At 54.9% G+C, this 11,662-nt stretch overlaps 1 protein-coding gene across 3 annotated transcripts in view; it reads left to right on the top strand.

The window, feature by feature from the left end:
• Positions 1–301: 301 nt before the first annotated feature.
• RXRA (retinoid X receptor alpha) overlaps positions 302–11,662 on the top strand; it is a 119,213-nt gene continuing 107,852 nt past the window's right edge. The window contains exon 1 of one of the 3 annotated variants that reach the window (XM_055801112.1): positions 302–689. In XM_055801112.1, coding sequence (XP_055657087.1) covers positions 662–689 — 28 coding nt within the window. In that variant the 5' untranslated portion in view covers positions 302–661. Of the gene's footprint in view, positions 690–7,713; positions 7,848–11,662 lie in introns of those variants that run through there. The other 2 variants (XM_055801116.1, XM_027778056.2) reach the window with 2 other exon arrangements.

Here is an 11,662-nt window from a genome sequence, read left to right as displayed (position 1 = left end):
TTTCTTTCTTTTTCTCCTTTTTATTTATTCTTTTTCCTTCCTCTTTTTCTCTTTTTCTTTTTTCCTTCATCTTTTTCTCTTTTTCTTTTTTTTCCTTTTTCCTTTTTCTTTTTCTTGTTCTCTTTTTCCTTCCCTTTTTTTCTCTCCACCCCCCCTATTTTTCCCTCACCCCCCTCCTTTCCCCATCACTTTAAGAAAAAAAAAAAAAAAGGGGAAAAAAAAAAATTACTGTCATCGCTCCCCGACCCGCGGGGCCGGGCGCGGGGCGGCGCTGCGCGGCGGGGCGGGCGGGCGGTCGCTGCGGGGCGGTCGCGGCGCTCGCTCCCCCCTGCGCGGGCCCCGGCGCGGAGCCGATCGCGCCCAGCGCAGCCGAGCGGCGGAGTTACATTGTTGGGAGTTTGCAACAACTCCGCGGCCTCGGCGCTGCGCGGGGCCGCCGGTGCGGGGCTGCAGCCTTCCCCGCCTCCTCCTCCTCCTTCTCCTCCTCCTCCTCCTCCTCCTCCTCCCCCCCCTTGGGCTTTTTTTTTTTTTTTCCCTCCCTTCCCCCCTCCCTCTCCCCCCCGCTCCGCTTTGATTTCGCTCTCCTCCCCTCCGCGCGCCCTGCGTGTGTTTTTCGCCGCCGCCGCGCACCGAGCCCCTTGGCATGAGTTAAGCACCAGCGATGGACACCAAACACTTCCTGCCGCTGGGTGAGTTTTGTTCCGAAAAAGATTCTCCGTTCCGACGCGGGGGGGGGTGGGGGTGGTGGGTTAAATAAAATCAGATCAGCTCCCGAGCAACAGCCCCCCCTCCGCCTGCCCGACCCGCAGTCCGCCGGGGGGCGGCGGGGGGCTGCGCCCCTGCCCCGGGGGGGGGCAGAGTCGGTGTCAGCGTCGGGGCAAGTGCCGGCCGGGCCTGCCCCGTGGCCCCGCTCCCGCCGCCTGATTTTACTTTGTATTTTTGTTGTTTGGGTTAGTTTTTCTTTTTTTTTTTTTTCTTTTTTTTTTTTTTTTCCCGAGGCGCAGCGGCGCAAGCGGTATTTTCAAACGGGGCAGCGGGCACCCCGGCTCGGCCGGGAGAGCCCCCTCGCTGCCCCGGGCTGGTCCTGCAGGAGGGCTTGGCAGCTCGCAGCCTTCCCTTCTCCCTCTTGCTTTTATCTCTCGATTTCTTTTTTTTTTTGTTTAATTTGTTTTTTATTTCTTTCTTCCCTTTTCTCCCGCTCCGCCTCTCCTGCGGCATCTGGGGTGCGCAGCTGGGCAGGGAGAGGCACAGCACCCACGGGGACCCCCACGCTGTGCTGGCATCGTCCCTTGGCTGGCAGCTCCCAGAAGCCAGCACATTTGGGACCCTCCTGCCTTCTTCTTTCTTATTTTTTTCTCTTTTTCTTTCTTATTTTTTTTTCTTTTCCCTCCCCCTCTTTTTTAGTTACATTTGAGAACCCAGAGTTTGCCATCGTTGTGGTGACTGAGTCAAGTCCTGGCTTGTAAGGGCGAATGCCTCCTTGGCGTCTGGGTTGCAGGAGAAGTGATATTGCAGAGCTCAGTGTTCAGGGTGGGGGGAAGAAAAGTTTTAGCGAAGTAGCCCGGCGCCAAGTCCAGGCGAGGGGGAAGAGGGACAAATCCTGCCACCTCTGTCGCCACTCAGCACGGTGGCGCGTGGGCTCCCAGCCTCCAGCCCAGCAAGCCCACGGCCACCGAGAACATCCATCCCGGCTTCTCTGGGCTTTAAATCAGTGCTCAACCTCTGGTGCTCCGTTTGTTTCTTTCTCTTGTTTTGTTTTGTTTTGTTTTTTTATTATTATTTTTGTTTGATTTTAGTTGTTCCTAAGAGCAGAATAAATATAAACACCATCACAAGGTCCCCCATCAGATCTCCCCCCCACCCCGGGAGAGTTTCCAGGACTGCTGTGGTCTAGGGTCTTTGGCAGGGAGGCAGCGCGTAAGGTGGCATCTCCTTTCCCCCCAGATCCTGGTTTTACGGTGCCCCTGGTCAATCTGTAAGGTGGGAAATGCTGCTGGCTTGGCTGACCCAGAGCTGCTGCTGGGGCTGCCAGCATCTCACCTGCAGCATCCCCCAGGAGCGGGTCCTGCCCTCGAAGTCCGGGTGGATCTGGGATCATCACAGACGCCCACGGGAGCAGACAATGCCTATCTCTTGCCCTGCAAAAGTGGTTTAATCTTAGGGGCAACCGTTTTGAGTATTTATGCTTCCTTTGCTGCTCTTGGGGAGGACAGTCCAAACCTCCGTTGATACGGGCAGGATCAGACCCCTATGTGTAGAGAGAATCGTAGAATCATTTTGGTTGGAAAAGACCTTTAAGTCCATCGAGTCCAACCATTAGCGCAGCACGGCCAAGTCCGCAGCTAAGCCGTGTCCCTGAGTGCCTCGTACTTCTGTTTTCCTTCAGACCTGAGCTCTCCTGTTACGCTGCAGATGCTAAATAACACCTTGTGTTATTAGTCAGGTTGACTTTGATGGGGGAGGAAGGGGGGAGCGTGTGTCACCTTGCTGCTGGCTCAGGGAAGGGTTTTCACGCTGGTGCAAATGAAAAACAACTGATTTATCTGCTCATTTATAAATGGATGTGTGTGCATGGCGGGGAGAGGGTGGGTCTTTGCAACACGGGAGCATCCAGAGGGAAAACAAGGCGGCCACCTCGGGACAGCAGGGATCCCTCTGCGTCGGTGCCTTAGGAGAAAATTCAGCTGCTGGCGGGAGCTGTGTTGGGTGCGTGGTCTGGGTTTGTGTCTGCGGTGTGTTGTGCTGCTGCAGGAGCTACTCCTAAACTGTATCCGCTGGCCTTTGGTCACCAATGACTGGAAAAATCAGCTGTGGTTGTAAGGACGGTGGGTTCTGGAGGAGGAGGTCTTGGTCCCGCTCTGAGCAGGCTGAGCCTGAAAGTGCAGGAGCAGTTTGGAAGAGCGAGGGGAGCCTTGAGGAGCACGTGGGCAGAGACCTTCCCAGTCAAACCAGAGCGGAGCTGGTGGGGCCACAGGGCCTCGGTGTGTTCTGGAGGTGGGATGGTCCAAAACCCACTGGGTCCTGGTGTTGCCGAGTGCCAGGGTGTTTCTCCAACCCAATCCCCTTTCACGGTTGGGAGCTGGCATTTGCAGGCCGAGGGGAAAAAAAATAGCCCAGCTTGTGGAGTTTGTTTCCCTGCACACCAGTATGGGCCTGATCTGGAGAACGGGAGCTACTGGGGACCAAAACCAGGCTCTGTTACCGTGTGGGCCCATCAAATTCTCAGCTCAGTTTGGCCTAAAAAGGATAACCCGGCGGAGGTTCCCGGCCAAGTCCTGCCTGCGGTTAGACTCAGATAACCCTGCTGATGTCAGGGCTGGCAGCGTGGCTGGTGCTGGGCACTTTTAATAGTAGTATCTCATTTTCCTGCTCGTCTCGGGAGCTGCTGGCAGATGCCAGGCAGAGGCTCCCCAACGAGGACGGCACGTCCCCAGGCATCTCCTGGGCTGGATGCCGTCACCCTGCGGCTCTGCCTGCTGTCCCACTCACAGGACAACCTGCAGCTCGATGGTGGGGTCTGTGGGCAGCCTTCCCGCATGGCACAGGTACCTCCAGCCCTGGGGGAGGCTGATGACCACCTCGGTGTCTGGCAGATGATGCCTTAGAAGCTGTCTGGAGCTATAGATCTCCCTTTGCTAGGTTTTGAGTGATGGGGGATGTCTTGCTTGTGTTCCTCTGGGGGGGCTGTGCTGCGCTGAGTCTCTAAGGAGGAGGAAAATAAAGAAAAAGCCATTGCGTGAGCACTTGCGAGGCTGTGGGGATCCACATCTCCAGCCCGGGGGGTGCATGTGCTGAGGTCAGGCTTTGCGTGGCACCACGTTGGGGACTGATGTGCAAACTGAGGAACTTGATCTTTTGGGTAGCTGCTTGTTCCCAAGGCTCAGACCATTGCAATCCTGTTATTGCTTCATTTTCTTCCTTGCCCGTTTCCTTAAGAAGGTGGTAGCGCCCTGGGGAGCAAAAGGGGGACGGTGAGCTCGGGAAGCCCTCCCTCAAGGCTCAGCTTCATGGGAGGAAAAAACAGTTAATGGGTGTCCAAGGCCGGTGCTTCCCTCCCAGAGGTCAGTTCACCAGGTTGCAACCTCCGCGAGTCCATCTTCCCAGCAGCGCGGCTGTGCCAGGGACGGCTGCAGCTGCTCAGGATGTTGGGTGAGAACTGGCCGTGCACGGTACTGAGGCCAGAGCAGGAACGCCTCCGAGGAAAACAGCAAAACAACCCCCCATGTCCGGCTCGGGGGGAGCAACCTGGAGCCTGGGGGGCTGCTTCAGGTCAAAGACAGCGTGGGAGTGTGAGAATCCATGAGACGTCTTCATCCCGCATCCCCTGCCTTGCCATTGGGCACGTGGCTGGGATGAGCCTGGATGCTCAACCCCAGGGTAGATCGGTGGGAGCCTGCGTCTGGGTTGAGACCTCAACCTGATCCTCAATTCTGCTTCGTTGAGCTTCAGAAATTTACAGCTGATAGGAAAATCCATGTGGAGGAAAAATTCTGAAAGATGCAGAAAGTGTCACGGCTTGCCGGAGCATCCCTGTGAGGAAGCAGGAATCCTCTGCCCCACATCTGGCCGCTGCTGGCCGGCGCCGTGGGGCTGCCGGTGGCCGCACCAGAGAGGGGCCTCAGAGGAGCACGAGATAATGTATAGTCATGTCCTGGTATCTCTTGCTGAAGCATAGTGTAGGGCTCGACCTCTCCCAATTGACATATACAAAACAAGCTGGGAAGGAATTTTTGCATTTTTCAGAATCTGGGCTGTGACAGTTCAATAAATCCTCTGAGGGTCCCTGAGTTTACTCCACGTCGTCCTGCAGTGTTGCAGAGAGCGTTTGTGTTTCTCGTATTCAGGGCATTTTATTTATTTAAAAGAGAGCGGGGGAGAAAGCCACAGAATTTTAGTTATTCATTGCAAATATTATTATTGGCAATTTGCTCCTGTTTGAAAAAAAAAAAAATATCAAGAGGGGAATCAAAACATTTCACTGGAAAATACACCCTGGCTTCGTCCCACCCACATCTTGAAGGCGAAAATAAATATTTATTAAGAAATGGGTTAAAAACCTTTTTGTTGGAGTATTGTTTTCGGGAGCAGGGGTGGATTCCCATACGCCAGAGCCCTGCCACCCAACCGAATTTTTAATTTTTAAATTTTTTTGGCAGGATAGTAAAGTAAGCAAATGCTGTGGCGCCGTGGGGCGAGGGCTTGGGCTTTGGGATGTTCGTTGGTCCTGCCTCTTGCACAGGGTGCTAGTTCCTCCGAGCATCCTGGTGCCTTTTGAGGGGAACTGTGTGCCAGCAGGGTATTCCCCCGAGGCTCTTGGCTGCCTGAAATCACCGAATCCTTCTTGCTCTCAGCATCCCCCAACACTGCTGCGGGAGGCGGTGAGGTGCTGGCCCTTGGCAAGGAGCTTAACCGAAGGTGGTGGTGATGGAGTGGGGATGCTGAGGGGGTCTCTGCCCCCCTGGCTGGGCTCTGCTCCGCCAAACTGGGATGCCGGTGGTGACCAAAGCCGGGGATACCTCCAATCACTGCCAGCCAAGTGCTGGGTATTGCAGGGACCTTCCCTGCGACCTCAGTAACCTAATTGGGCTCTAATTAATCCTGTTCTCTGGCTCCGATCCCCAGCGCGTTGCCCCGTGTCGGAGCCATCATCACCTCCCTCGGCGGGCGAAGGAGCTAGGTCTCTGCTCCCTCCGGCCCGCGGCGCCGAGGGATGCTCGGCAGGGCCAGCAGGCTGCTGGTGCAGGATTTGACCCGACGGTTCCATAATTGCTTCCTAAAAGGCCCAGGTGGGCTCTCAAAGTCAGTATAGCTACAAAGCAATAGGGGAGGCAGCCTGGGTGGTTTTATTTTAATTGATTTTGTCAGGAGTTGCTGTATTTTATTACATTTAAAGACTAGACTCTGGAATAACTTTGAACGTTTGACACACACACAAAAAGCAGCTTTCTGACATTTTCCTCTTTGCTCGTCTTTTATTTTATTTCTCCCCTCTCCTCCTCCTCAAAGGGAAGCGTGTGCCTGGAGGGAGGACAGAGGAGGAGGGAGGAGTGGTTGTGTCTCTCCAAAGGCTGCTCGAACATCAAGGCAGCGCAAAGCAGACGAAATAATATTGCAAATAAGGATTTAAAAAACCCTACAGAAGGATCCCCACACATGCCAGCCAGCTCAAACTGCTAGAAGATTTTCAGACAGAAGCAATTTAGCCTGGGAAAATGCTCTATTGTTGAGATGGAAACTGGCTGTGAGAACTTGCCTTTTCTGACAACACTTCGCTTAGAAAAAGCAAAGCAAAGCAAAGTCGGGGAAACAACCTGAGTTTTTATTTAGAGAAGACGGAGCATTTCAAAATGGAGGGTGTTTTCTGAGATAAACAGGGAAAAATTCCCTTGCAAGAAAGGGAAGAAAGGGTTCAAATGAAGTCCAAATAAGCTCCCCTCCTTTGAAATTCTGTTTAACGTGGAGTTAAAAAATAATCCTGTTCAAACAGACCACTCATAAGCATAAAATGGTTGGGTTTTTTTTTTTTTTTTTCTCCTCCTTTTCTGTTATTGTGGTCTGCAAGAAAAGTTTCAAGGTTGCACCTTTGGGCTGTGATTCCGATCGCAGCCCTTTTTGTGCCAGCTCCTGCCTCTGCACATCGGGAGGGGATGGATCTTGCCTTGAAAACGCACAGGCTGCCCAGATGAGACAGCTACAGGGTGGGAAACTGAGGCACACGGGTGTGCTGAGTGCCAGCGGAGCTGGGAACGGGGCCCAGAGCCAGGGCGTGGGGCGGTTGTGAAACCTCGCCTGGGACGGCGGCTTCCAGCCCCACAGAGCTGATCCGTCTGGGATCGGAGCTCCCGTGGGCTTCTGAAGGTCCCTGCTCCTGGTAGGCATCCCCCCCCCCCCCACCCCCCCAGCTGCTTTTTGGCCTGGGAGCAAAGGAAAGCTCACGGATGGGGTTTGCGTGTAAGCCAGGTGCTCCCAAAGCAGAGGGTGAGGAAGAAACACCCTGAATATGTGTTTTATTAAGCATCAGGGGCAGGGTTCACATCCCCTTTCTGCTCTAGTGGAAGGTGGTTCCTCTTGCCGTGGGCATTGCTCAGGTTTTCAGACCCCAGGGAATTATTTTTTTCAGGTTCATTCCTTGGTTTGGGTGGGCGCTGCGTGGAGGTTGCTGGTGTGTTTGGGTTGGGTCTTGTCTGAGCCATATCCCGTTCCCTGGATCGCATCGGCTGCGAGATCACTGCTGAGCAAAGAGATAAAAGGTGCAATACTGGTATTTGTGACCAATAAAATGGTAATGGGATTCCCATCTGGTTGTTACTTTTCAAGGTCTCCTCTTTTGTGGAGTTTTGGCTTTCTTCAGCTTTTACAGACTTCAAAAAGACAAAAAAAAAAAAAAAAAAAGGGGAGGGGGAGGTAGGGGCAGCCCTGGAGCCCCCCCGAGGTTTATAGCCCCCCCAGCTAATGGAGCAAATCCTTTGTGCTGGGGCTGCCAGGAGCGGATTAGGGAGGGATGCCCTGTCTAGTTTCAGCTGGCTGTGCCGTGCTGGGCGCGAAGGCAGAAACATTTGATTATTGTTTTTCCATTTTTGGCTGACAAGTAAGTGCTGGAAAGTTGGTGGGGTGGTTGTTTTTTTGTGTGTGTGTGTTTTTGTTTTTGGGTTTTTTTTTTGTGGGTTTGGTTTTTTTCCTGTGAACTTTGTGGGCTTGCTGCGAGACAAGTTTGTTGTGGGCAGTGTGTCGCCTACGTGCCCATTACGGAGACAAAATGAGGCAACGGCAGCGGTGAAGCAAGAGCGGAAGGAGAAGCATGGGAGAGGGGGGGCGCTTCCAGCGGAGATCCGCCTGGACATGTGGAGGTGACGAGGCGGGGAGATGGGGTTGGCATGGGGTGGGATGGAGGAGGCTTACTCGGAGCAGGTGGGGTGGTAAGTGATGGCAGAGGCGTGAAGTGGCGCAGAGGAGAGCGGGTCAGGGAGAGCCAGGAGCAGAGCCAGGGGCATTGCATCGAGCTGGGGGAGCTGTTCTGGCTGCCCAGAGAGGGATGGGTGGGAGGCTTCCCTGCCCTGCACCCTGGTGGGCAGCAGCCTCTCTCGGAGGACCTGTGTGCTCTTGCAAAAGGGGGAAAAAAGAAAGACAGACCCCAGTTCCCCACCAGCCATCCTTGCCAGACCCCAGTTCCCCACCAGCCATCCTTGCCAGACCATGCTGGACCCCCCTTCTGCCCCCAGCTCCTCTTTTTGCTGCCCCATTTTTGTAAGATGCGCGACTTTATCAGGCCAGGGAAGCTGTGGGCTCTGCCTGGTGCGGAGGAGCCATGGCCTCTGTCACCAGCCAGCAGGGCCAGCCGGCGGCAGATAACGGCGTATCAGCGGCAGGTTGTGCTGGAGATGCTCGCTCGCACTGCTGTGGGGAGATGTGTGGCTCCAAGTTGCGTTGCATCAGTGTTGGAGCTGCTTCTGGAGACCCCCTTACACCCCACAGCTACCCTGACCCATACCCGTGGGGCTGCTGCAGCCTTGGGATGGGGGGAGGGGGCAGGGATGCTTAGCCAGGGGCTGGGGGTATGGGGTAGAAGCAGGGGTCCCTGCGAGGGACCAGGCAATTTTTAGCATGTTGCAAACCGCTGTCTCAGAGCCCTGCACCTGCCCGGCCAGCCCTCCCTTTTGATCTGCACTTGTTCAAGTGTGACTTTCAATTGATCATAAAAATCCAGCGTGATTCACAGCGCTTCTGCCCTCCAGCCTGCTGGGCTCTGTCTCCCTGCATTCACGTAGCGTGAGAGAGCAAATTGCCCTCCAGTTCATCCTCGTCGTTCTTAATGGGGAGCCGTTGCTTTCTGGGTTTGCTCCCCACCATGTGCACCTTGAATTATAATACATTACAGATGGTGGCTTAGCATTTTAATTTAATTTTCTCTCTCTCTCTCTTTTTTTTTCTTCTTTCTTTTTTGTTGTTTATTAAGAAAACCCATTGCAATTCAAGCTCCAAAACATCGGGGTGGGGAGGGAGGGAGGTGCAGCTCCCTACTTCATCCCAGCGAAGACCCTGTGTGCGTGCGTGTGCGTGTGGCTCACAGACAGTGAAATTGCACCCTAGAGTTATAAAGCAATTGTCTAGCTCAGCAGCAGAATGAGCATGAAATGGTGCAGAAAGCAACTAAATAAAATTGGGTAAGGCAGATGCATGAAAATAATGACATCTCTATACCGTAGTCAGGCGCACTTGCTCTTTCTCGCACATGCAGATAAACTTTTATAACAGACTTTGCATTTATTTTCCCAGGAAACTCTTCTGAAATGGAGGTGTGCGTTAGTGTGGCGTGAGCCCCTGCACTCCCTCTCCTGTGTTTCTGGGGCTGTCGTGCTGTGCATTGCTGCCCTCCTCCTCCCCTGCCGCTCTCCCTGTCCCCCTTTCCCCTTTTTTTGTTTTCAGAGCAGGATTTTTATGCTCAGTCAAACACCGAAACGATAACCTTTGCGACTTCATTTCCCCTCGGCTGCGGCGGCCATGCCGGGCTGGGGGAGCGCTGTGAGCGGGTGGCCCTTGGAGGTGCCCTGCCATGTCCCGTGGAAGTTGGACGAAGAGATGCTTTCCTGGCTCACTGTCACTTTGGAATTTTCTCTTCCTCCCTGGATGGTGGTGGCTGTAAGGGTGGGACCATGCAGGCTGTGGCATGGAGCTTTAGGACGTGAGAACCCGGGTTGGTGCATTGGCTGTGTCCCCACATCCCTGCTCCCTGGTGATGGCTGGTGGCACCAGGGCTACCTGCTCCCACTCTCCATATTTATCTGGCTGTGGTGGTTAAAAATGCCCCAAACTGGGGGCCTGGAGAATTGACCTTAGCTGTGATTCCTTCCCAGACACCTTCCCCAGTGCTTCCCCTGGGCTCTGGGCTGCTGTTCCTGCTCTGACGCTGCCCCAGAGCCTTTGGCCTCAGCAGAGGCATGTTCCCCCCACCCCCACCCCCCCTTGTCCGGATACATTTCTCGACAGGGTCTGACGTTTCATTCCTCCTGTGCCGGGATCCCCGCGAGGCTGGGAACAGGGTGCTAATCTTCCCACCCAAGAAGCCCTTTAAATGACATTAAGGCTGTGTCCCCACCGTCCTCATGCCCTCCTGCCTGTGAAGGCATTGCTGGGCACTGCTCCACATACTCGTGGTGCCGGGGATGCTCGCTCTTGGTGGGGTGCTGTCTGCTGCATCCCGCCTGGACTGGCTCATCCCAGGGTTGGGGAGTGGGTGGAAGCACTTGGGCTCCCCCAGTCTCCCTAGTCTGCTGCTTCCCTGTCTGGAGGGCTCCAGACTGAGCTGGGTCGTGGTCCTTTCCCTCTCTGCAAGGAAAATGAAGTCCATCCTTTGCACTGCTGGGCTTGCTGCACTGGAGCCTGGGGCTCACTGCCCAGCGCCTTTGCAGCAAAAGCTCCATCTCTGATTTTCCTTCACTGGGACGTGTCCCTGGGGTCCCAGATTAGCCGCTCCAGTGCTTTGCCTGCAGCCTCCCCATCTCACGCAGACCAGCGCAGATCCCACGGGTGGCTGGGAGCCGCGTGTTGGCCGTGCAGCCCCGAAGCACAGCACGGCACCGAGCCCAGCAGCATGGGACATCTGCATGTTCCCCTCCTTGCTGCCTGCAAAAACGCAGCTCTGGGGAGAGGCAGAGGAGGAGGCCTCCGTGCAGAGATTGCTCTGGCTCTGGGCAGATGGGTGCCGAGGCCCTGGCAGCGTTTTTGCTGGTGTGGAGCCACAGTACCGGAGTGGAAAGCAGGGAAGTGCACGCATGAAAAAAATCAGTGTGAAGGCATAAATCAGGCTGAGAGTGAAAGGTTAAAGAAATCCAGAGGAAGCAGAGCGATGTGCGTGGTAGAAAGGGGTTTCCTGTACCTACGCGGGCCACCCAGGCTCCCTTCCTGTCAGGGTAAACCTGCTAAAGCTGAAACTTTCTGCACCCCTCAGCAAATTGCCGTCTGTTGGATGGGCATGTTGTGAGCAAGCCGTGTCACCCGTGGTGTTAATACTTTGTGCTTTACAGTGTGCTTTCCCCAAGCCTCTGCACTGGTATGGATAGGATGCCCGGGCAGCTCCAGGGGAGCACCGAAGCCGTTCGACCCTGTGGTGGGGAGCAGGAGCAGAGCTCGGGGAGGGCAGGAGGCGATGACCCACGCTGGATGCTGCTGTGGTGCAGCCCTGCATCCTCGTCCTCTCCATGGCCATCCTCGCTGAGCTGGTTTTCTGCAGGTGAGCTGTGCCGCCGGCTGTCCTGTGCTCCTCAGCAGGAACCGAACATCAGAGGTGGCTCTGGGAAGAGTTGAGACTCCCGGGACAATTGCCTGTAGGCCCCCATTTAAGCACTTAGGAAGGCTTAGCTGTGATCCTTGCCAGAGATAGCCTGGCCCCAGGCCAGCTGATACCTATTGTTTGCAAATCTGGGAGACTTGATGTAAACAGTGGTTCAGAACCTGGGCTGGCTGGGAGCAGGAGTCCCAGCTGTGCTGGGGGGCTCTGCTGACCTGCTGCGGGGTGCGAGGGGGCTGATTCTGTGCAGGGACTTGCTCTTGAGATACATCGCAAGGCAGCACCCCAAATTACACCCTGCCGGCAGGTTTCTCTGCTGCTTGTGGGGTTGGGAAACACAGATGCAGTTTGTCAGGGTTTATGCCTGCATTTCCAGTT

The sequence above is a fragment of the Falco peregrinus genome, chromosome 1 (genome assembly GCF_023634155.1).
Source record: "Falco peregrinus isolate bFalPer1 chromosome 1, bFalPer1.pri, whole genome shotgun sequence".
Classification (NCBI taxonomy): Eukaryota; Metazoa; Chordata; class Aves; order Falconiformes; family Falconidae; genus Falco; species Falco peregrinus.
Note: the sequence above shows the minus strand (reverse complement) of the source record. Positions and strands in the feature narration are given on the sequence as shown.